The sequence below is a fragment of the Sphaeramia orbicularis genome, chromosome 14 (genome assembly GCF_902148855.1).
Source record: "Sphaeramia orbicularis chromosome 14, fSphaOr1.1, whole genome shotgun sequence".
Taxonomy (NCBI): Eukaryota; Metazoa; Chordata; class Actinopteri; order Kurtiformes; family Apogonidae; genus Sphaeramia; species Sphaeramia orbicularis.
Genome location: NC_043970.1, coordinates 41,854,896 through 41,878,641, shown reverse-complemented (window position 1 = coordinate 41,878,641; position 23,746 = coordinate 41,854,896). Strand labels below are relative to the sequence as shown.

At 35.1% G+C, this 23,746-nt stretch overlaps 1 protein-coding gene and 1 long non-coding RNA gene across 16 annotated transcripts in view; one reads left to right on the top strand and one right to left on the bottom strand.

Annotated features, from left to right (window-relative positions):
- dlg2 (discs, large homolog 2 (Drosophila)) overlaps positions 1-23,746 on the top strand; it is a 417,220-nt gene that overhangs the window by 81,312 nt on the left and 312,162 nt on the right. For 12 of the 15 annotated variants that reach the window (XM_030154919.1, XM_030154918.1, XM_030154917.1 and 9 more), the window contains exon 4: positions 9,023-9,091. In XM_030154919.1, the coding sequence (XP_030010779.1) occupies positions 9,023-9,091 (69 nt within the window). Of the gene's footprint in view, positions 1-9,022; positions 9,092-15,242; positions 15,358-23,746 lie in introns of those variants that run through there. The other 3 variants (XM_030154920.1, XM_030154933.1, XM_030154934.1) reach the window with 3 other exon arrangements.
- Positions 3,456-8,824, bottom strand: LOC115433489 (uncharacterized). Its single transcript, XR_003937367.1, has 3 exons — positions 8,746-8,824; positions 6,606-6,612; positions 3,456-3,467 (listed from the first exon to the last, which is right to left on the bottom strand). It is a non-coding gene; the product is annotated as an uncharacterized LOC115433489 (long non-coding RNA).

The window sequence follows — 23,746 nt, the reverse complement described above, 5'->3', positions numbered from 1 at the left end:
TTCAAGAATAAAATTCTGGTTTGAGTGTCTGTCTCCGTGTGGTTATTGAACTGAATCTTACATTTGTCACAGAGTGAAAGCAGCTGAAAGAGTGACAGCATTACATAAAAACACAAAAGCTGAAATGTAGGTCAGTACCTTTGAAGGTTTGTTGACATACATGAAATAGGCTGTAATTCCTGTGCCATGGTTTTCTCTGTGGATGCGTGGGCACTTGGCCAGTTGGGAAGTATAGATCTGTGGTCACACAAGTCCTTTCACTCATAGTATATTTGACGTTTCTCTTGGAATTGGACCAGGCACTTTAGTAATCCACTAGTAATCCTATTTGTCCACAGAGTCAAACCTGTTACGTCACACCTTTTTTTTTTTTTTCCTTTTTTTCCTTTTTTTTTTCGTCTTGCTGGAACAGGAGAGTACTGGTCAACAGGGATGTGAATATATATTCTCATCCAATCCATACGCTCCAGTTCTTTAAAGCGTTCTCATATAGCAGCAGGAGTTTGTTGAACAACCAGGCCCAGATCATCCAGTAGTACCAGGATAGGGATAAGTGAAGGGGATTAGAAGAGTCCTCAGAGAATGATGACCCCACCATGAGGCCATCAGTACACTGCTGTTACATCCCCTGTTCACTGACCACAATCAGCCCTCTAAAGATTAAGCAAATGTCCTGTCAAATAATGAGATGGCAGATGCCCCCCCCGCCACATACCCATTTTAAATACATGAACAGGGTCCAGAGCAGTTATTCACTCATGAAAACAGCTAAAAATAGAGTCGCAGCTCTTGGATATTTATAGATCAACCTCAGATTTGAAATAATTTATCAGCTGAATGAATATTTTCGGGGCATCAAATGTGATGGATTTTCTAAAGCTTTTCCACTGTTGTATAATCCACAGAGTCCAGCGTAGGCATAGTAATGTTTATGTAGTACTGCAGTTCTGGTAATGCCCTTATGCAGATCCAAATGAATAAACACTCTCATAGTGTCATAGTTTCTTATTGCCAGTGTTACAAATTCATTCCAGTCAAAGAGTTGTAAAATGAACCAGCATTATTAGTGTCCTCGCTCATAAACCCATTTATTAGTGGGAATGAAAGTGAATGAAATGTCCCTGATGGTGCATTTAAAGTAATGTGGAGTTATTTAAAGAGGTCATACTCTATGTAGTAATGATATTCCAAATTCTCAACAGCACTTGTCAGTTTCAGTTTTTTATTTGTTCTTTTTTTTTGTTGTTTTTTTTTGATCAAGGTCTCTTTTAATTTCAATTTTCCAATGTATAACAAGAAACCTACAACTTGAACATGAAACTGTTATATCAAGTTCCTATCCAATTACCCCACCACCACCACCTCCAACCACCCCAAGTACTGGACCTTTGTTAATTTACTAGACATAATATACTTACATACAAAAATATATAAGCCCTCCTCAAATACAGACACATACAGATATACATACATATTTGTGAGTTCACATACACATAAATAAATAAATAAATAAATAAACAAATAAATGGAAAGAAAGAACATTTTATTTCTTCCTTTTTATGAAAATGCATGCATGTACAGGGTGGGGAAGCAAAATTTACAATATTTTGAGGCAGGGATTGAAAGACAGTGTATGACCAGTTAGTTTATTGAAAGTCATGAGAATTTATTTGCCACAAGAAAATGTACATAATAGAAAATGTTTTTATTCTATGTGTCCTCCTTCTTTCTCAATAACTGCCTTCACACGCTTCCTGAAACTTGCGCAAGTGTTCCTCAAATATTCGGGTGACAAATTCTCCCATTCTTCTTTAATAGTATCTTCCAGACTTTCTCCTAATAGTTTTGCTCATAGTCATTCTCTTCTTTACACTATAAACAGTCTTTATGGACACTCCAACTATTTTTGAAATCTCCTTTGGTGTGATGAGTGCATTCAGCAAATCACACACTCTTTGACGTTTGCTTTCCTGATTACTCATATGGGCAAAAGTTTCTGAAAAGGTATGGATAATAGTGTTAGGTATGATTATGACATCAATATATGTTTGGTTTCAAAACAATTGACGTAGTGCCTGCTGAGAAAAACAACTAAATGTTCATTGTAAATTTTGCTTCCCCACCCTGTATAATCCAGTAAATTGGCATCTTTTTGGCAAAACTTCAGAGCTCTTTAATCTAAACACTCTTTACGTATATCCCCCCTTTAAACTCTATTTTATATGGCTTAAGTGTAAGATATTTGGACCTGGGAATGTTTCCTCCACTCAACTTGTTTTTAGTTCATTTTTATTTGTGGGCGTGGTCAAGCGTTTACGTAGGGTAAAAAAATTGTTTAGATGATAACGAGTCGGCCTGCATTTACCTGGCATATCCTACTATAATGGACATTTCTCTGTCCAGCACATGTTTGTCTGACGCGTGTCCCGATGTTGCAGCATGGGAGGGCGTATGGGTGCAATGCCACTGTTGCACCACGGGAGGGCGCTATCGTACAATGGCACCATGGGTACAATGCCGCTAGTAAGTGCAATACATGGAATGTTTCAGCCATTTTCACCAAAATCTTCATGAAAAATAAATGACTTATGTAGGGTAAAAAGAAACGACACCAAAAACGGGCAAATTTTTCAGCATATCAAAAGTTGCTGTTTTCACTTGAAGTTGCCAAAATTAACATTACCATAGTGTCAGGTATATTGTTGACTATAACTCCTGCAATTTTGGTGGGGAAAAAAAAAGGGTCTAGGATTGGGGGATATCCACATGAAGGGAAATCTGGTTACGTAGAGTAAAGTGATTATGGTTACGTAGGGTAAATTCTCAAGTCCTCGAGGATGGTTATCAAAATTATCCGTCAAGCACAAATGATTTAATAGTATCCCAATATCATGCTTGGAGTGAATAAGTATAAATAATGTTTAAAACCTATAATCATTAAGGTTGAGATATAAACGAGGCAGCACTCTCTTGGGACAATGAAGATCCATCTGCTGTCTTTTTTCATTTAGAAACAGTGCATTTGATTTTAGGACTCCCAAACAGTTATTTATCAGCTACAAATGACAAAATAAGTCAATCTTAAAGTTTTTTTTCATCCAACATGTTCATAGTCCCCTGACTGTGCCCTTGTATATCTTAATATTGTGATTTAAAAAGAGCCTCTTTACTCTATACGGCCCCCTCTGTCCTTCTACACAACAGGAAGTAGATGTTTTCTGCACAGCAATTTTCAGGAATAAGAAACAAATGGTTATTGAGAATAAAAGCAGAGCGATGACAATTCCGGTTCTGTACACTATGTGAGTGCACTATTCACACAGACAGGAGGGAATAAGGCAATAACAAGGCAATAAGAAACAGGAGAGGTGTTTTATTGTGTAATTCCAGGAGTTAGATACAGTTTGGGTAAAGTCTAGAACTGCGACATTAGACATTAGTGTGGAAACATCTCAGTTCAAAGATGCCTCAAGTTGCAGATGTCACAATCTAATCGTGATGTAAGTAAATCTGACCACCTCTACTTGTAATACACTACAGAGGGGTTTCTGTTTTGGTGAGTCACACACATTCTGATGGTACAAAGATGCAGCTATTTATATTACCTACTCTTGCAGTTTGAATTTGGAAGCACTCTCCGAATAAATATTTTCCTGCTTGCTCTTATTAATTGATGAATAGGTAGCTGTGAGCAGTAACACAGAAAATGGAGGATAAGATAGAATTAGATGCATTGAGAGTCAAGGTTTTAGGAGGGCTTAGATGCTGTGTGGGTTGTAGCATTTTCCCTAAGTTTGTGAAGACTGTGCTCTGTTACAATAAGTATAATTATCTGAAAAAGCCACAGTGGATCAAAATACACTACATCCTAAAGTAGTGTTTTTCAACCTTGGGGTCGGGACCACACAGGGGGTCGCCTGGAATTCAAATGGGGTCACCTGAAATTTCTAGTAATTGATAAAAATAAAATAAAAACTTACCAATAAAAAATGTACGGTGAGTTGAGAGAGACAGTCACAATCCATTAAAGACATGACAAACTCTGAAGCTGAAACTGAAGCACTGTGGTACTGTTTATCTGTCAAATGTTCACTGTGGTCAGTTTCAGATGCTATAGCTCTTTCATAATTCATAGTTTGAGTTCTTATTTGTTCAGTATTAATTGTCAGCCTTGTAAATCCAAGCTGGACTGACTGTACATATCCTGACCAAAGAAAATAAAATTCTCCCCTTGTGCAGTAATCTACACCTGGCTTTTCTGCCTCCGTCCATAATAATATACATTATATAGACTAAATGTCATCTAAAACTAATATATATTTGCAGCATAGTACAGCAAACCATTACATGATCAAAAACAAATTAATTCCAGCCAAAAAAAAAAAAGTCTCCATTTTGAATGTCTGGGGTCGCCAGAGATTTGTGATGTTAATATGGGGTCATGAGCCGAAAAAGGTTGGGAACCACTGTTCTAAAGGTTTAAAACAGAACTTAACCCTTTATAGGGCGCACATACAAATACTCTGAAATTCAACATTTCAACCTTAGTGTGTTATTGGAGGACATAAAAAAACTGAGTTTTTTAAAATAATTTTTCCAAATTTTTTATTGTTATGTAGAAAATCAAAGTTAATGAAGTTACTGTATTTGGTTTCTTACCCTGGCAAAAAAAGTCCAAGAACTATATATAAAAAATACAAGAAAAACACATGTAAGTTGAAAGGAACATGTATTTTAGAACATTAGAACATCACTTTTAGAACATTAGACCAACATAAGTGCTGATCCAGACCCCTGTCCACATCCACATTCTCCCTTTGAACATCATTCCTTACATTAGTACCATTACTTCATGGTACCTAACAAAGCAGGTACACTCACTGTTCATGCAGAGGTGGACCTTACAGACCTTGTTGACCACATTGGACCTGAGATTGTTGACTCACTGTCCTCACTGGAACTGTTGCTGTCACTGTTCTGTAATGCATGCAGAAATGACCAAAAATAGTCACTAGCCCGATAAAGGGTTAAAGAAATCCACTTTAGACCAGTGATTATTGTGGCTTAAATCCAGCCTAAACTGGCCTTGGTACTCCACCTAAGGCTCATAACTGTAGGGAAAACCCAGGTCATGCATTTCAGTCACTAACAGGTGATGTTATGCATTTGAAGTGAATCATGTGTGTGACTGATGAGTGACATTTGGGATTCTAGGACACTAAGCAGAAAGGTGTACCGTATAAAACATGCAAAAGTCTGTACATCTACGTAACAATATATGTGTTTTTTCCATACCAGTTCAAGTTTCCATGCATGACTTGGAAAAAAATGCACACTTCAAAATAAAAACTCAGGAGAAAAGCCAATAGATGCAATCATATTCACAAATGATGAATGAAATCACATGACCCTAATTGTCCTACACGTCCTTAAATCTAATTTCAGTAATCTGTTTAGGATGTTCACTCTGTGGTCTACACAATGATAACTCATTTGAACAGATTTGCCCACAGGAAGCAGATGATTACGTTTGATATTTTTGGGGATGTTATCAGTATGCTGTACCGCATCGTTGGAAGCAGACTAATGAGCCCTAAACGAAGAGAACATAAATGAAAGAAACACTTGATCAGAGTTTCTGGATAGATTTAGGAAACCACTTGTCAGTCACATCTAGATCAGAATTTATTGAGAAGTCATGTCTTCATTTCCTCTATGCACGTTTACTCTTTGTGGAAAAAACACCATTAAAAAGATCCATAAAAAATTCCTGTGAAATTTCAAAATATGCATTAAAAAAGATAATGTAAAAAAAAAAAAGGTAATGTAAACACACATATTGTCATTTAAAAAAACACTTCAGAGTTTGTTTTTCCTTAATTTTGCTCATTGTTGAAGTTTTTTTGTCATCATAATTGTTTTTAAATATTCTGCCTTGAGATTTCTGAAATATTTGTCATGTTCTGCCCCCCCACCCCCCACCCCCTCACCCCCAAGAAAAAAAAATTGACTCAGGAGGAAAAAATCAAGCTATAAATTTAAAACAGATATTGATGCGACATTTATTGTGAAAATTATTGGTAAACTCATGTTAACATTTTTATCATGATAATCTTCAGGCTCAGCTTTATTGTCATTCAATCAATGGTACATGATAGAATGAAATTAGATGTTGAAACTATGTGAATTAATTAATAATGGGTTAATAATGTTAAGCACTTTGAATGGCAAAAGCGCTATAGAAATCTAATGCATTATTATTATTATTATTATTATTATTATTATTATATGTTTATACACTTTTTCATACAAAGTTTGTTTTTTTTTTTGCTTATTCATACTCAGTTTTAGTTGTGTGTTTTAGTACTTGTTTGTTATATTGCACAGAGAGAGCATAGTTTTAAACAAGGAATAAAATTCCTTGTATTCTTTGTAGAATAAAGGCGATTCTGAAATATAGTTACCCAGGTCTCAGTTTGTAGCATAGAAGGTAAAAGGATAACATATAAAATAAAATATATAAAAGGCAAATAGGATAGAATAAAAACTACCATAAAATATGTAAAAGAAATCATAAAAATAATAAAATAACTCGCAATATGTACAAAATTTCTCAGTATGCAGCAACAGTACAGTTTAAGTGATGGTGCATGTAGCAGCAGCATGAGCAGCAAAAAATAAAGTAACACTATATTATACACACTATAATACCACACAATATTACACAATATTTCCGAGTCCTACAAGCTTTAGGTGTTATGTGTCCCAATATATTTGTTCATATAGTATATTTTACTCTCAGTTTACAGTTGTGCTGATATTTCTTCTTTTTCAGATGGTGTCAAAGTACTATTTTGGGTCAGAAAGGCTCACAGGTGAACTAAACTAAGTGGAGGGAGATAAATCCTGCGTGTCCTATGGGTTTGTAGTAAGCCTTAGTGTGCCACACATTTATTTTTGGTTTCCACTAGCACGTATATGCTTACGCTATCCAAGTTTCTAATTAAAGACGTACCAAAGCAACAGACAGACTGACCAGCCAATGATGACTCAATCCCTGTCAGTGCCAGTCCTTGTATAACCCTTACACATGCAGCATGTGGTTAGAAAGGACAGCGAGTTAATTAAAAGCATTATGGGCATTCAAGCAGCGTCATTTTATTCCTTGTGTGTCAGTGAAAATGCAACCTCCTATGTGTAAACGGACCATTTAGGTCAGTGCGTCCAGGGGCCACATTCAGCCCAGTATAATGTCATGTAGGCCAGTAAAATAATAACATCATAACTTATAAACCATGTGGTAAGGTATATTGTTGTAGTGCAAAAAAGTAAAAGTAAAATGTTTATATTTATAAACTTTCCTTTCCTTTCCTTTCCTTTCCTTTCCTTTCCTTTCCTTTCCTTTCCTTTCCAACTTATCATTTATACATCTGATACACAAAACATTTAGTAACAGGCAGAATATTTAGTTTGTTTGAAACTAAAATGTGTTTGACACTGTTAACCCCACAAACGTAATAACTCCCACAAACGTAATAAACTGCAAACATAATAAAAATTTGCAGCTTTTAATGTAATAATCCCACAAACGTAATACCTCATTTCCCCAAACACAATAATAATCCCCACAAAATCCCCACAAATGTAATAATTATTACGTTTGTGGGGATTTATTACGTTTGTAGGATGGTAAAAATCTTCAGTTTCCAAAATTGTATTAACTTCCTACAAATGTAATAAATTAGTGCATCACACACATTTCAGTAATGCATGCACGAATATTCTTTCATCTTTCTTTTTCTTCCCATTTATTCTTGTTGTCTGGATACTTGCCTTTTTAGAATGATCAAATGTTGCAGTTACACCACGTTACTAATTACAGATTAATAGGTGTTTAATTAGAAATACAAATGGAGGAACAAAACCGAATGGGCAAAAATGTTGTAAAGGTTTTATTATAAAAGCTTCAGAATGAACTGGATATTATTTATTCTCATTTAGTATAAGAGAAGCCTATGTTTGAACCAAGTAAATACAATGTCTGGATATGATGTGCATCTTATACTGCTCTTAGTATGTTTTAGTTTTTATTAATGTCTGCTTTTTTAATGGTAACATCAGCCTGCCCAGGGACTACAGGTGGAAATTAGCACTAGTGCTGCAACCTGGCACACTACATCTCTTCTGTTTAAGGTTAATGACAATGGTGCCTGTTTGTTTTGTTTGTGTATGGTAGTGTACTGTTAAAATCTGCCGTAAGTATTGAAGAAAATGTTCGATCTGTTGAGTCTGTTTGTATGAGCTGAATGACAGGAATATAATGTTGTGGATAATTCAGTTACTGTACTATGGATTGTTGTGGTACAAGGCTAAAATTAGGGCAATAGTACAGGTTAATTGCTGTATAAAGTCAATTAAAAAGGTGTAAAAGGACTGAGGGGTAGGATTAAATAAGTTTATGCTTCTTCCTACTCCTTTTAGACCATGCAAAACTCTGACTTGTATGTGCTTGAGGATGGATTCTGTCCGTTATTTTGTTTATGTCTTAATTTGCTTTGTTTTGTTTTACTTTCTTTGCATGTTTGAAATAAAAAATTATTAAAAAAAAAAAAAGTATATTGTACATTGTCCCTGTCTAGATAAATAAAAACAAAACAAAACAAACAAACAAAAAAATTATGATAACAATGGAGAGGGTAGGAGCACACTGTGGGAAAATGAGGTATGACGTTTGTGGTAGGTGACTGTTACATTTGTGGGAAACTTATTACATCTGTGGGATTGTTACATTAAAAGCTGCAAATTTTTATTACGTTTGTGGAAGTTATTACATTTGTGGGTTTAATAGACACCCCTGACTGTTAATAACTTCAGCGTTATTTTTGCACTTTGCTAATTCTTCCAAAGGGCCAGATTGGAACCTTTGGCGGGCCGGTTTTGGCCCCTGGGCCGTATGTTTGACACCCCTGCTTTAGGTGAGGTTCATGTGGCGTTAACCGGTGCATGTGTTTGTTGTTCCCAGCAGAGGGAGCAGAGCGGCTCAGAGCCCAGTGGGACGGAGCAGGCGGAGAGCAGCACTAAGACCTCTGAGGTGAGTTCTATGTTAAACACTCTTTGGGTCAGGTGCACTGTCCTTTTGTTGACCCCGGATAATGCAACACACCATGTCACCCTCTGAATCTGCATCCCCAAACATCCATTTCCAGTTGAGTTCTCTTCTATGATCTAATTTTTTGATTTGGCCTTATCATTATTAGTCATGGCATGGTACAGCGCACATCTGTTCGCAGTAATAAAATACTTCATTCCTCAACGAGAAGCATGTAGCTCCGTAATCCCAACAACAATGAGCTCACAAAAGTAAATGGGATTATGTTCAAGCAAGGAGTGCTATATATGGTTTGAGGGCTTGGGACCAGAATGAAGAGTGCAGTGCCAATAATATTCCAGCCCTGAGGTCACTGACGCTGGCATAAGCGGTTTCTTTCTGTTTAGAGCAGAAATGACCAGTCTCTGGAGTCGCAGAGGATATTAAGTGATTAGGAAATGCAGAGCCTTTTATTTAATGTGTAAATTAAATATCTTCTGTGTGAATTAGATTGGCTGACACTGAGTCTCATGCAGAGTGCAAAGTAGTACAACGCAGAATTAGATTTCGGAGTGTAGTTTCTATTAGATCTGCTTTTACAAGTGCATTATTTTTCTGTTTTATGGACCACCGAGGCACTAGTTGTGTGAATTTATGCACATGTTTGTGCTGACTGACATATTTTCATTATTTTATTTGCTGTAACTTTATTTCACTGTTGCTGCTGCCACATGCAATATCACTTTAAATGTACTGCTGCTGCATACTGTGTAATTTTGTACATATTAAGAATTTATTCCACCCTATTCACCTTTTATATGTTATGTTTTCTATTTTATCCTTTATCTTTCTCATGCTACAAAACCGAGACCTGGGCAACTATATTTCGTTCTATCATTTACCATTAATCATATGACAATAAAGCTGTGTCTGAGTCTAAAAGATGAAACTGTGATGAATACACCATGCATGAATTCAACATGCAAGCATTTGGCCTATCTTAATTAACCTTTTGACCAATCAGATGATTTACCATCTACCTGTCAGCTATATCTGATTAGTTGTTGTTAATATGCTGTGACTGTGTCATTAGTTTCTTAATTTATTATGAGGGCTGGGTGATCCTCCCAAAAGGTCTTTTGAGGTAAAGTCTTGATCCGTGAACTGAATATTACATTTCTTACTTCTTCTAAAATCCAAGAAAGTTAGTCAAATTTTTCTCTTAGTTTCTTGGTGTGTATGTGATAGCTATTTGTTTTTTTTTGTTTTTTTTCCCCCCATTTACTTATAATGGGCAATATTTCAAATTCCTATAAAGCATAAATATTAACTCAATTTACTTAAAAAGTTGCAGAGATATAGAGATTAATTTTAAACATCACTCTGCAAAATATCTAAGTCAGTGGTTTCCAACCTTTTTCTGTTTGTGATCCAAGTTTAACATCACAAATTTCTGGTGACCCCAGACATTCAAAACGGAAACTTTTTTTTTTTTTTTTTTGCTGAGATTAATTTGTTTTTGATCATGTAATAGTTTGATATACTATGTTGCAAATAAATGTTAATTTTAGACGACATTTAGTTTATATAATGGATATTATTATGGACGGAGGCAGAAAAGCCAGGTGTAGATTACTGCACAAAGTGAGAATTTTATTTTCCTTGGTCAGGATATGTACAGTCAGTCCAGCTTGGATTTACAAGGCTGACAATTAATACTGAACAAACAATAACTCAAACTATGAATTATGAAAGAGCTGCAGCATCTGAAACTGACCACAATGAACATTTGGAAGATAAACAGAACCACAGTGCTTCAGTTTCAGCTTCACAGTTTGTCGTGTCTTTTATGGATTGTGATCGTCTCTGTCAACTCACCATATATTTTTTATTAGAAAGTTTTTATATTTATTTTTATCAAATACTAGAAATTTCAGGTGACCCCATTTGAATTCCAGGTGACCCCACGTGGGGTCCCGACCCCAAGGTTGAGAAACACTGATCTAAGTGGTAGCTTTTTGAAATTTTTTGTTAAATTTTTAAATCTTTCTCTTTTCCCATTTACTTGTAATGGGCAGAATTTCAAAAGTCCATAAAACATCTTTTTTTTTTTTTCAATTTACTTCAAATTTATATATTTTTTATATTTAACAAATACTGAATATGGATGAAAGAGTGGATTGATGCCAAAATAAGCTACAATACTTGGGAGGGGTAGGGTTTGTTGTGCCTGGCACCGCTTGTATTTGTTGTTATTTGACTTGGAACTCTGCATTTTTACTCAACTTTTTGTCCAAATTGTTACAATATTTGGACAGTATCCAGATAACGTAGCAAACACATCAAGTTCCACTTTAAGAAATGTCCATTATCTCCAAAAGGGCAAATTGAATGCATTAAATGCAGCCAACATTCAGAACCAACAGTGTCATAAAAACATGATAGAGGCAAGGACAAATGAATGCTTCAGTCTGTTTGTCCTGCATTTTGGATTAGAAAATCTGCAACTAAGTGGGAGCAACACCAACTCACTATGGCTCAGGTCAGCTGAGACTGAGCCTTCTTAAAGCCCTCACCGTACACAGGTGAAGGAGGTCAATCCATGATATGCCTGCACGTCTTCACAGGGCTGTGAATTCAGTTTCTATTTCAAAGAGACAATGATCCAAAGCAGCAATTGAAAGAAAAGGTGAGGAGCACTGATTAAATAAAACAAGGATGACGCATTTTCATAATGTGTAGTTGACATTAAAACCATGACGCTTATGATAAAAATACATAAGCTGGCGGGCCTTCTTTCAGACAGCATCAACATAAGAATAAAAACTCAGATTATTATTAGTAATACCACAAAGATACTAGAATTGTCCATCGCCTTGGTTGTAAATAAGGAGACATTGTATATGGAACAATGGATATGTTGTTTTTGTTTGTTGTTTTAAAGTAATTAACGACCGAATAAACTACACTTCACTACAATGCTGGTGGACTTTTCCTAAAATTACTTATTAAATCTCAGACACATCCACATTTTTGTGACCATACAGCTGCAGTGTTTACATTAACTGCCTAGATTGTAGTGTAAGTCATATCATCCTCACAATATTATCGCACTTTGCAGATTTTCCTCAAATTATGCAGAACAAAGACACATCTGGATTTTCCATCAGATAATTAAATTCTTACATTATATGTGGTTGTATGCACAATCAAAGCCAATCTGCTAAATGGTACAGTGGTATTTTTTATAGGGGTGGGGCTCTATTGGGAGTGGGGGTATGGAGATTGTTCTTGTTTGTATTGACTCATGATTGTAACGTATTCAGCTTGTACAGTTTCTGCATAAATACCAATAAAAAGACTGAGCAAAAAAAAAAAACAAAGAAAAGAAAATTCTCTTAATTAGCAAATAGAAATCGTCATCCCTGGGGGGAGACCATTAGTCTGTTGAAGTTATTCCTAACAGGGTTTTTATTGTATTTAACTCCGTCAGTTATTTTAGAAATTTTATTATCATTTCTTTTAGCATGATTTTGACTGTTTTTTCATGGATTTTATTTAGGGCTGTGACTTGAATCTGGCTGCAGCTTTTCTGAGAAATAAAAATCCCGTAGTAAAAATCTGTAACAAACAGCAAATAGAAATCGTCGTCATTTCCTGTTCATATCAGTGATTAAATTATTGAGTCTTTTAACTGACTGATAATTATTAGCAAGAGGATTTTCATTGTTGGGCACCTTTTGGTCATTTCAGAACTAGTACTATTATTTCTTTAACTATCTATGGATCTGATTTAGAAGGCAATGCTCCACCAGCAAACTAATTCTAGTTGTTTAATTTTACTTTTAATTGCATCCAAAAAGATCTGAAAAGATCTTAGAAAGTTGTAAGTTGAACATATTTAATCCGTAAAGACCCAAACAAACCAAAACAATCTACTGATGTAACTTTTTAATGCCTGTTGATCCATTAATCCTGTCAATACATGTAAATATTTGGTGTAAAATAGAGTTTGTCATCTTTTCATGGTCATCGGATATGACCCATTTGGACGTTCAGAGACTCTGAAGTTGCCATGGAAACACTGTCATCTTCTACAACACTGATTCACCAGTAAAACTCATAGGGCCTGATTTACTAAAGGTTTGCGTGTGTAAAAACATGCACAAACTTCACTGTGCATGCAAAAGTACGTTGAAGCTTATCTATTAACAGGACGCACCAAGGGTTGTGTCTCTCAAATGGACAAAATAGCTTGCGTAACCCATTTAGCGTGTTTGCCTTGATGAATATGCAATATGGGCGTTTCTGCCAGAAAGCGCAAAATTACTGGGATGAGTAAATGCAAATATTTAGTGTGCAGAATGTGATTTACCAAACCTGAAACTGATTGCAGTGGCTGATTTTACATCTATATTTATCACATTTGAAAGGCAGGTTTTTACTGGCACAGCTTCGCATAAAAGTGGCTGCAGTTGTTGTGGCGAGGAGGCAGCATTGGCCAAACCAAAGGCAACGTAGAGAAGCAATCTGTTCTGAACACATCAACATTTTTGGAATGACGGAAGAAAAAATAATTGAGACATATGGCCTACCCAACAATACCATTTTAGAACTTGTAGATGAACTAGGGCAGGGGTGTCAAACTCATTTTAGTTCAGGGGCCACATTCAGCCCAGTTTGATCTCAAGTGGGCCGAACCAGTAAGATGATAACAGTGAAAAAAGTAAAAATACATTATGATCAGGTTTACATCTACAAAGTCTACTTAAAAATGTGAATAACATGAATAACTCGAATTGTCTTAAGAAAAACAAGTGTAATTTTAACAATATCATGCCTCGTTTTATCAGTTTATCATTTACACATGTGCATTACAATCACACAAATCATTTAGTAACAGGCAGAATTGGATTTACTTTTCTTAAGACATTTCCGTTTGTTCAGGTTATTCACATTTTATAAACATTTTCATATAATTTTACTTTTTTACATCAAAAAAATCAAAGAGAAAATTTGGGGTTGTCATTATTTATAGGTTATGATAATATTTTACTGGTCTGACCCACTTGAAATCTATTTGGACTGTATGTGGAACCTGAATTAAAATGATTTTCACACCATTGATTGTGAATATCGTCAGTGTAATGTTTGCATTTAACAAATTCATCCCACGGGCCGGATTGGACCCTTTGGTGGGCCAGATTTGGACACCTGTGAACTAGGGGATGATTTGGGGCCAGTCACAAGGAGGAGTCATGCAATACCTTCAATGACTAAACTCCTCCGACATTACATTTCCTTGCGACTGGATCATTCCAGTCACTGTTACCATTAGTGCTGGCGTATCCCAGAGCAGTTTTTCCAGTGTACTGTCTCCATGACAACCAGTAGCACACGCAAAATCCTCATTTAAATAGGGCGGTCTCCAAGACTTTGCACCTATTGTCATTTGCACAGGCAATCTTAGTTGATCACTTGTGACATGCAAATCAATAGCACATGCATTTTTAGTGCAAGCAAGCAAAATAGCATCTGTTTTTTGCGATCGTAGTAAACCAGGCCCATGGAGTTTGATAAATGACAGTGGATGAAAACACCTGTTTTATGTTCAGTTATTGATATATTTGCTGAAAAAATTGCATTTTCTTCATTTTTTTCTGTTTCTGATATAATAGATACTTTGATTTTCACAGAAAAATCACTAAATATGGAGGATAATATTATAATAAATGATGCTATATCACATAAGAAAGGTTGTATAAAGAGAAAAATTCATTTAGGAACGGACACAAAAGTAGCACCAGGTCTTCATGGATTAAATTTGTGCAATCCCTGATTCTTCCAGATCAGTCAGTATCATCTAACATGTTGCACACACACTATATTTACAATTTAAGAGGTCAGCTAAAGGCCAGCTTCAAAGTCAACCAGTATTTCTAGGCGTCTGAGTAAATCCGTCTCAGGGGCTGTCAGCAGTTGTCCACAATGACAGACCAGTCCAAATTTGTCCCAACTCGTCTGCGTATACGGTACGCCACACTAACAAACGAGGTTAAAGCATTCCTCCTCTCTAATGCAATAAGGCAGAGCTGCTTGAGCCGCTCCACCTGAAAAGATTAGCCCCGTGGCGGTGGCGGGAGGAGTCTGAGAGGGCGAATGTGTTCAGTAATAACCACGCCACTGGGAGTGGAAGGACGCAAATGAAAGCAGTAATCGAGGTCAAAATCTGCAAGAGACCTTCTCATCAGAATGACTCCAGAAAACAGGTACGGCGACAGTTTTCTATAGGTTAAAATGATGAACTGTAGGTCAGAGAATTAAGGAAGGCTTCAACCTCAGAGCCAATAAAGTAATCTGTTGGCTCCTACTGCCGTACCTGGTTCTTTCTATACACGGGTAATCAGCATAGATTTATAAGAAAAGTGTAGCTTGTAAAGTTTGTAATTTTTTATGGTAAATTAATGCCCCAAGGCCAGGGGAGTCAAACTCATTTTAGTTCAGGGGCCACATCCTTCCAATATGATCTGAAGTGGGCCGGACCAGTAAAATAATCACATAATAACCTATAAATGATGTATGTATATTGTTTTAGTGCAAAAAGTAAATGAAATGAATGAGATGAAATGTTTATATTCATAAACTGTGACTAACCTGAAACACCTAAACTTTCTTAAGAAATATAAGTGCAATTTTAACAACATGATACCTCAACTTATTATTTATATATATGATACACAAATCATTTAGTAACAGGCAGAATATTTGGTTTGTTTGACACTAAAATGTGTTTGACACCCTTGATTATTAATAACTTCAGTGGAATTTTTGCACTTTACAAATTCATCTCAAGGGCCAGATTGGAACCTTTGGCAGGATTTGATGTTTTAGAGTGAAAAAAGTAAAATTACATGATGAAAATGTTTACATCTACAAATTATCCTTTTGAAAATGTGAATAACATGAACAACCATGAAAAAAATGAAGTTTGTTAAGAAACGTAAGTGCAATTTTAATATTATGCCTCAGTGTTGCATTTGCATTACAACTCACAGATCACAGTGCATCTACAAATACACAAAACATTTAGTAACAGGCAGAATATTGTTAAAATAGCACTTCTCTTAAGACATTTAAGGTTGTTTGTATTTGGTCAGGTTTTTCCACATTTTTTGCGAAGAATAGTTTCTAGATGCAACTATTTTCATGTAATTTAAGTTTTTTTTACACTAAAACAAAGAGTCATTTAGAGTTGCCATTACTTAAACGTTATTATGATAGTATTTTACTGATCTGACCCACTGGAGATCAAATTGAGCTTAATGTGGCCCTTGAACTTAATGTGGCCCTTGAACTAAAATGATTGTTAATATCGTCAGTGTAAATACATCCTGAGGACCGGATTGGACCCTTTGGTGGGCTGGTTTTGACCCACGGGCCGTATGTTTGACACCTGTGCTCAAGGCTATAATTGTTAACGTCAGATTATGGAAATTTCTTTTCCAACTCTGTCTCTTAGAAATTACAATCATGTGTAACTACATTGAAGCTTGAAAATTGTTTTGTTTTGAGTGTGATGCCACCCACTTAACATTTTGTTTCATTATAGTCATTAAATGTTGTTAAATGTTAATCATGGAGGTAATTGCAAACTGTTCATGAAGTATAATTCCATATTGCAGTTATTTGCATAATAATAGTTTCTGTTAACTTGTATAAAAGTAACTAGTGGAAGCCAATTGAAATATCACATTTTCATCATTATTTCCACATTATTGTGCACAGTTTGAGATTGGACTGCTTCTTCTTGAAGTGTTCACCTGTCCTTATCAGTAAAGTCTTAGTATATTTAAGTTATTTATGTCAAATCTGCCCAGTTCAGTTTTTAACAGAAATGCAGTTTTTTGTCTGTCTGCTGCAGTGGTCAATGCCAGTGAATTAATGCAAATAACTACGCTATTATTAGACCAATACTGTACTAGTGCTGTAAAATAAATGAAAGCAACTACTAAATTGTTGATCACAATTTAAAAAGATTAATTTGTTTGATGATTAATCAACTAAACTTTATTATTATTATTATTATTGTTATTATTATTATTATTATTATTATTATTATTATTATTATTATTATATTAATGATAACACTGTTATTACATGTATTGTAGTTGGTTTTTACGCACACACATCTCTACGTTAGAATTAATGAAAGATATCAAAGTTTGGATTAACACTTAAAAGGGAACAAAAAATGACCAACAATGTATTTATTAATATCTAGACTGAATCATAGGGGTCTGCTATCTTATGATGATGTTCGAGGTAAAACAAATAATCCATATTATCCTAATCTTTACAGTTCTTGTACACTACAGATAAAATACAACCCTTTCCTATAGTTTTCTCTCTGTTTTATAGCCTTTTGTTGTTTTTATCTGACTAAAAGCCCAGTTTTTTTGCATAATTTGGACCAAAATTCAACAGTATTTTGACAATATGAAGTAATCAAACACCTCCACATTCTCCTGTACACAGTTTCAGGATGTCCATCCATTATTTTACCTCATTGCCATTTTATAATGAATCAGTACTGATTTACTCATCTGTGTAAATCAGACTCACTGCAAGTCAGAGTTCACAAGTTAGAACCGCAGCTGATGGACTTATAGTAATTCTTCATCATTGTGTCTTCAACAGCAGTATCACGTTACTCAAACTCTGCAAGTTAACACAGAGTTAAATCAAACACTTAAATGTGGACAAATGTTGATGTATCGCTATAAATCAACTGAAATAAACTCATAGTGACCTGCTCTAGTGACATTAATACTACAAACCCATAGATTAGTGCAACGCCATCTGTAAAATACACTGATAAACATGATTTTTTTAATGGCACCATCTGTACATACCCTCTGAAAACTGCATCACATGACAAATAATCACTGATCATGATCTTATAATGTCTGCTTGCCAAGCCCTAAATGCTTTAGACTAATGTAAAACATCATGGATACAAACTGTCAGGGCTTTGTGGTGTCACCGTCTCGGATTTTGTATATTTGCATATTTAATGCCCTCATGCAACTAAATGAATTAGAGCTGTGAATCTTCACTCACCTCACTATTTGATTTGATTAATATTCACCTTTGAGCACAATGCGTCTCACTATCACATCCTCAGTAATTTTTTTTTTTTTTAATAATACTACACATGACTTCTTTTTCACCAATTTAATGCAAATACTTAGATCTTAGCGTTGTCAAACTTATTTTAGTTCAGGGGCCACATTCAGATCTGACGTGGGCAGGACCAGTAAAATAATAGTGAAAAAGTAAAATTACATTATGAAAATGTTTACATCTGCAATGTATCCTTTATAAAATGTGAATAACATGAACAACCTGAAGTCTCTTTAGAGAAATAAGTGCATTTTTCCCCTCAGATTATCATTTACACATGCACTTTACAATTTACAGATCACAGTGGATCTACAAATAGACAAACATTTAGAAACAGGCAGAATATTGTTAAAATTGCACTTACTTCTCTTAAGACATTTCTTGTTGATATTTGTTCAGGTTATTCATATTTTTTGTGAAAGGATGGTTAGCAAATGTAAAAATTTTCTTGTAATTTTACTTGTTTTACACTAAAACAAAGACAACAAATGGTTCCAGGTACAACAAACTCCGCCCCTCGCATGTATTATAGCTCATTTTAGCATCCATCCAGCTGATGTCATCATGTCTATACATGTGCTGATGTCGGCATATCAGTTGCCTCCATATATGTGCCAAGTTTGAAGTAAATTGAAGCAAAATTTATGTTTTTATAGACTTTTGTAATTTCACCCATTATAAGTAAATGGTGAAGAAAAATATTTTAAAAAAATCATAAGAAGTGTAAACTTTGACCTACTTTTCATAAAATGTAATGAGATCTATTCTGGGTCACTGATAATATATAAACCCAATTTGGTATGAATTTAACCAATAGTTTTGCTGCTACAGACATTTGAAATTTCACCCATTATAAGTAAATGGGGAAAAAAAGCCAATAATGTTAGTGCTCAGCTGTTAACAGACAAACTGAACCAAAAACAATATCCCTTGCCTTCTCTTGGGGGGTGGGGTAAAAATTTGGAGTTGTCATTATTTATAGGTTATTATGATAGTGTTTTACTTGTCTGATCCACATGAGAGCTGAACTAAAATAATTTTGACACCCTTGATTCTTAATATATATTTAGCAATAGGCAGAATATTGTTAAAATATGGTACATTTGATGTTGTTCATGGTTGTTTAAATTACTTTTATTTTGAAAGGATAGTTTGTGAATGTCAACATTTTCTTCATGTAATTTTACTATTTTTAAAAGAAAACAAAAGCAAAACTTTGAAGTTGTCATAATTTGTAGGTTATTATGATAGTATTTTATTGGTTCCACCCACTTCGAATTCTGACCCCTGATCTAAAGTGAGTTTGACATCCTTTATTGTCAGTGTCTTCAGAGTAACTTTTGTATTTCACAGACTGGACCCTTTGGCGGACCTGTTTTATCCCACTGGCTGTATCTTTAACACCCCTGACTTGGATAAACCTGAGTACGTCTTAAATTCTACAACAGACCGACTAGTTCGACTACAACAGTGAATCCTTTCAGTTCAAATATCTGTGTGGCTGAACTCTGTAAACATTACAATAAAAGAAAACCCTTTGCAGCACATTAAGTAAAGATACAAATTTTCACCAGCATTATGATGACTATTACTTAGAACGCTTTTGTGAAATGAAAAACACCAACACTTGTATGAGGAATGTTAAAAACTGATCCTCCAAATTGCAGAAAATCTAGGTCTTCATTCTGTTTATAGAAAATTCATCGGATTTTCAGTTTAGTTCCACAGGATTGTCATTCTTGTGAGACTGGGTTGTTTTTTTTTCCACTAAAATAAAGGCAGAATGAAACATCAGAATTAAAACCTTTTCAACTATAAATCTCCCTCTTATTAAAACTGACGCCGAAAAGCAGCGGATACAGCTTTGTTTAATTTTTAATCTTCAAATCTAGCACTATAAGATTGCTTGAGATACATCTATCTTTACTCACTTTCAGATGCTGCAAAAAATTAGATTTGTTTTGCCTTTTAACAGCACTGAAATCTTCTCATGCTTTTACGTAATCATCCCTGTAATCATTTGGCTGTGAACACACTGATGAATTATTCTACATCATTTGCTTTTGAAAAGTGATGCTTCGAATTCTTTGTGATATTTTTTTCTGTCATGACAGCAGCGTCTGATTCGTCAGTTTGTCTGTGGACTTAGATGGGGCTCTGTCGCCGTGTGATGAGAGTACACATCGGGGAAAAACAAGCAGCCGAAGCAGTGGTTGTGGAAGGAGATGAAATCCGCCGCTGCAGAAGTTTGCTGCCAGCGTTTCCCTCGTGTGCGGTTTTATTGTTTGGTTGAATTGCACTTGGAAGTAGAGCACCTCAGGCCACAAAACATTGTTGCCAGATTTTTTTTTTTTTTTTTTTTTCATCAGTTTTATTATTATACATGTTTTCAGCTCAAAGCATAGACCACGTGATCGGTGTTTTGTCAGTAGATCTGAATTATCTTTGCTGTTATAACCACAGCGACTTGTTAGTGTTACATAAGTATCTGTTAGGTGTTTCATCTGATGGTCTTTGTGTTGCTCTATCATAATGCTTTCATCAGCAGTACAGTGCTGTCTTTGTGCATCTCTGACTCATATTCGGTGCATCAACATTATTATTACAGGGCTATGATGATGCAGCAGTGTTTGAAAGGGCTGCGAGTGGAGTAATATCGGCCTTTTATTGAAATCAAGCAGCAGCTCGCACAGCTCACAGCGATGTAATGGACCTAGTTTCATCTACCATTGATTTTTATAGAATTGAGTTAGACTATAACTGCTTAAGTGTGGGAAAATGTGCTGTTATTTATTGCTCTTGCTCGAACCAGTGGTGGGTGTTGTCTCTAAAAGATCCCATCATGATGTTTTTCATCACTATCACAATCTAAGATTTCATTAACCCATAAAGACCCAAAACATCCACTCCAAAATCAACTACTGATGTAACAGTTTTAGTACCTGCTGATCCACTAATCCTATCAATACAGGTAAATAATTAGCCCGTCCAGCCATTGGGTTTTCTTAGTGTATTCAATACTGAGAACAGTCTGGAATTGGGTCAGTCACAGTGAAATATGCACGATCTATTCTATACCGAACCAATCACAAGTCTCGGGGTAATGCATCATACGCACTGACTTTTTTTGTTGCAAGTAGGGATGTAACGATATGAAAATTTATTATCACGGTTATTGTGACCAAAATTATCATAGTTGTCATTATTATCGCGTTATTGTTGAAATTGTGCTCAAAATGTTCAAAAAGTACTAATACACACTGAAGTACTTTAACCACACTGTATTTTGAAAAAAAAAACAAAAAAACAAACGAGTAAAGTAATTGGCACGATGTACTTTCTCTTGGCAGAAACATTCAAATATTAACCCTTTAGTGGTCTGAGTCTGTTTTGGCTGTTTTTCAATACTTTTGATTTTGCCTTTGTACACTATATTGTTTATATGTTTACTATACCCATGTTTGGTATCTGTTTTTTTCAGCACAGCTTCATTTATCTCATCTGCCTATTATTTTTTCACTTTAACCTACTATATCAACACAAAAGGACAAAAAACACAAAAAATATAAAATCTAATTTGAAAAATGTATGTAATTTTTTTTGCGTAAATAACACAAAGATGCTTAATGCACCTTTTCAAAGACTTTAAAAGTGAATATTGGTTCCAAATATTAGGTATATGCAATTAAAATTGTAATAAATTAAAACTATACTCAAATATTTGACATAAAAGCAGATCTTTACATGGGCGTTTTCTTTGGAAAAGTGCAATAATCAAACATGGTTATCATGATAATTAGAATTTAAACGATAATACTAACCGTTGGCAATTTTACCACGGTTTATCGTTATACCAGTAATCGTTACATCCCTAGTTGCAAGTCACAGTCAGTTCAAAGTCTGTAAATCTCTTTTCAGCCGTTGTCGGTTGTTTTCTTCATTCAAAAATAAGGACTGAATTACTGATTACACAATGTATTTTTAAGTTTCTCTGACAAAAACATCATGTCCGTCTTATCTGTGATTGGTTTACTCAGCGCCTGTTAGTCCCGCCTTCATATTTGAATTCAAGCCCCACGATTCCAGACGGATTTCTCACTGAGAAAGACGGATGGCTGGACAGGCTAGTAAATAATTGTTGTAAAATACAGTTTGTCGTCTTTTCATGGTCGTCAGATATGAGCCATTTTGGCGTTCAGAGGCTCCGTAGTTACCGTGGAAACACCGTCATCATCTTCAACTTTGATTCACCAGTAAAACCCATGGAGTTGGATCAGTGACAGTGGATGGACTATCTATGGATCTGATTTTAGAAGAAAATGCTCCACCAGCAAACTAATTCTAGTTGTCTTATTTTCCTTTTAACTGTATCCATAATGATCTAAAAAGATCTTAGAAAGTTGTAAATCGAATATATTTGATTCATAAAGACCCAAACTGACCAAAATCATCCACTGATGTAACTGTTTAATACCTGTTGATCCATTAATCCTATCAATACATGTAAATAATTGTTGTAAAATGCAGTTTGTCATCTTTTCACGGTCATCAGATGTTACCCATTTTGATGTTCAGAGGCTCCCTAGTTACCATGGAAATAGCATCATCTTCTACAGCATTGATTCACCAGTAAAATCCATGGAGTTGGATCAATGACAGTGGTTGGACACGCTGGGTTTATGTTCAGTTAATGATAGATTTGCTGAAAAAGTCACTTTTTCCCTGTTTTTCATACAATAATCTTTGAATTTACTCTGAGTTTGAATGAACAGCTACATCAGGGGTGTCAAACTCATTTTCTTTCAGGGGTCACATTCAGCCCAATTTGATCTCCAGGGGGCCGGATCAGTCAAATAATAGCAGAATAGTCTATAAATAATGACAACTCCAAATTTTTTTTTGTGCAAAAAATAACATTAGATGATGAAACTATTTCTATCCAAAACAAAAAAAAATGTGAATAACTGGAAAAAAGTGAAATTTCTGATGAAAAACAAGTACAATTTTATCAATATTCTGCCTCAACTTATGATTCATACAGTGTGCATTACAGATCAGATCTACCAAGACACAAAACAGGCAGAATATTGTTAAAATTGCACTTATTTTTCTTTAGACATTCCAGGTTGTTCATATTTGTTCAGGTTATTGACGTTTTATTATTAAAGGATACCAGAGTTTAATGTTCTTTGCAATAAATCAAAGAGAAAAAATGGGTGTTGTCATTATCTATAGGCATGATGTCATATTATTTTTTTTTTTTACATTAAACCAAGAAGAACATTTGGAGTCATTATTTCTAGGTTATTATGTTGTTATTTTTGAGTTTGATGTCCTTGACTATTAACATCTTCAGGGTAATTTTTGCATTTTGCGCTTTGTAAATTCATCTCGTGGGCCAGATTGGAACCTTTGGAGGGCCGGTTTTGGCCCCCGGGCCGCATGTTTGACACCTGTGATCTACATGATCAGTGA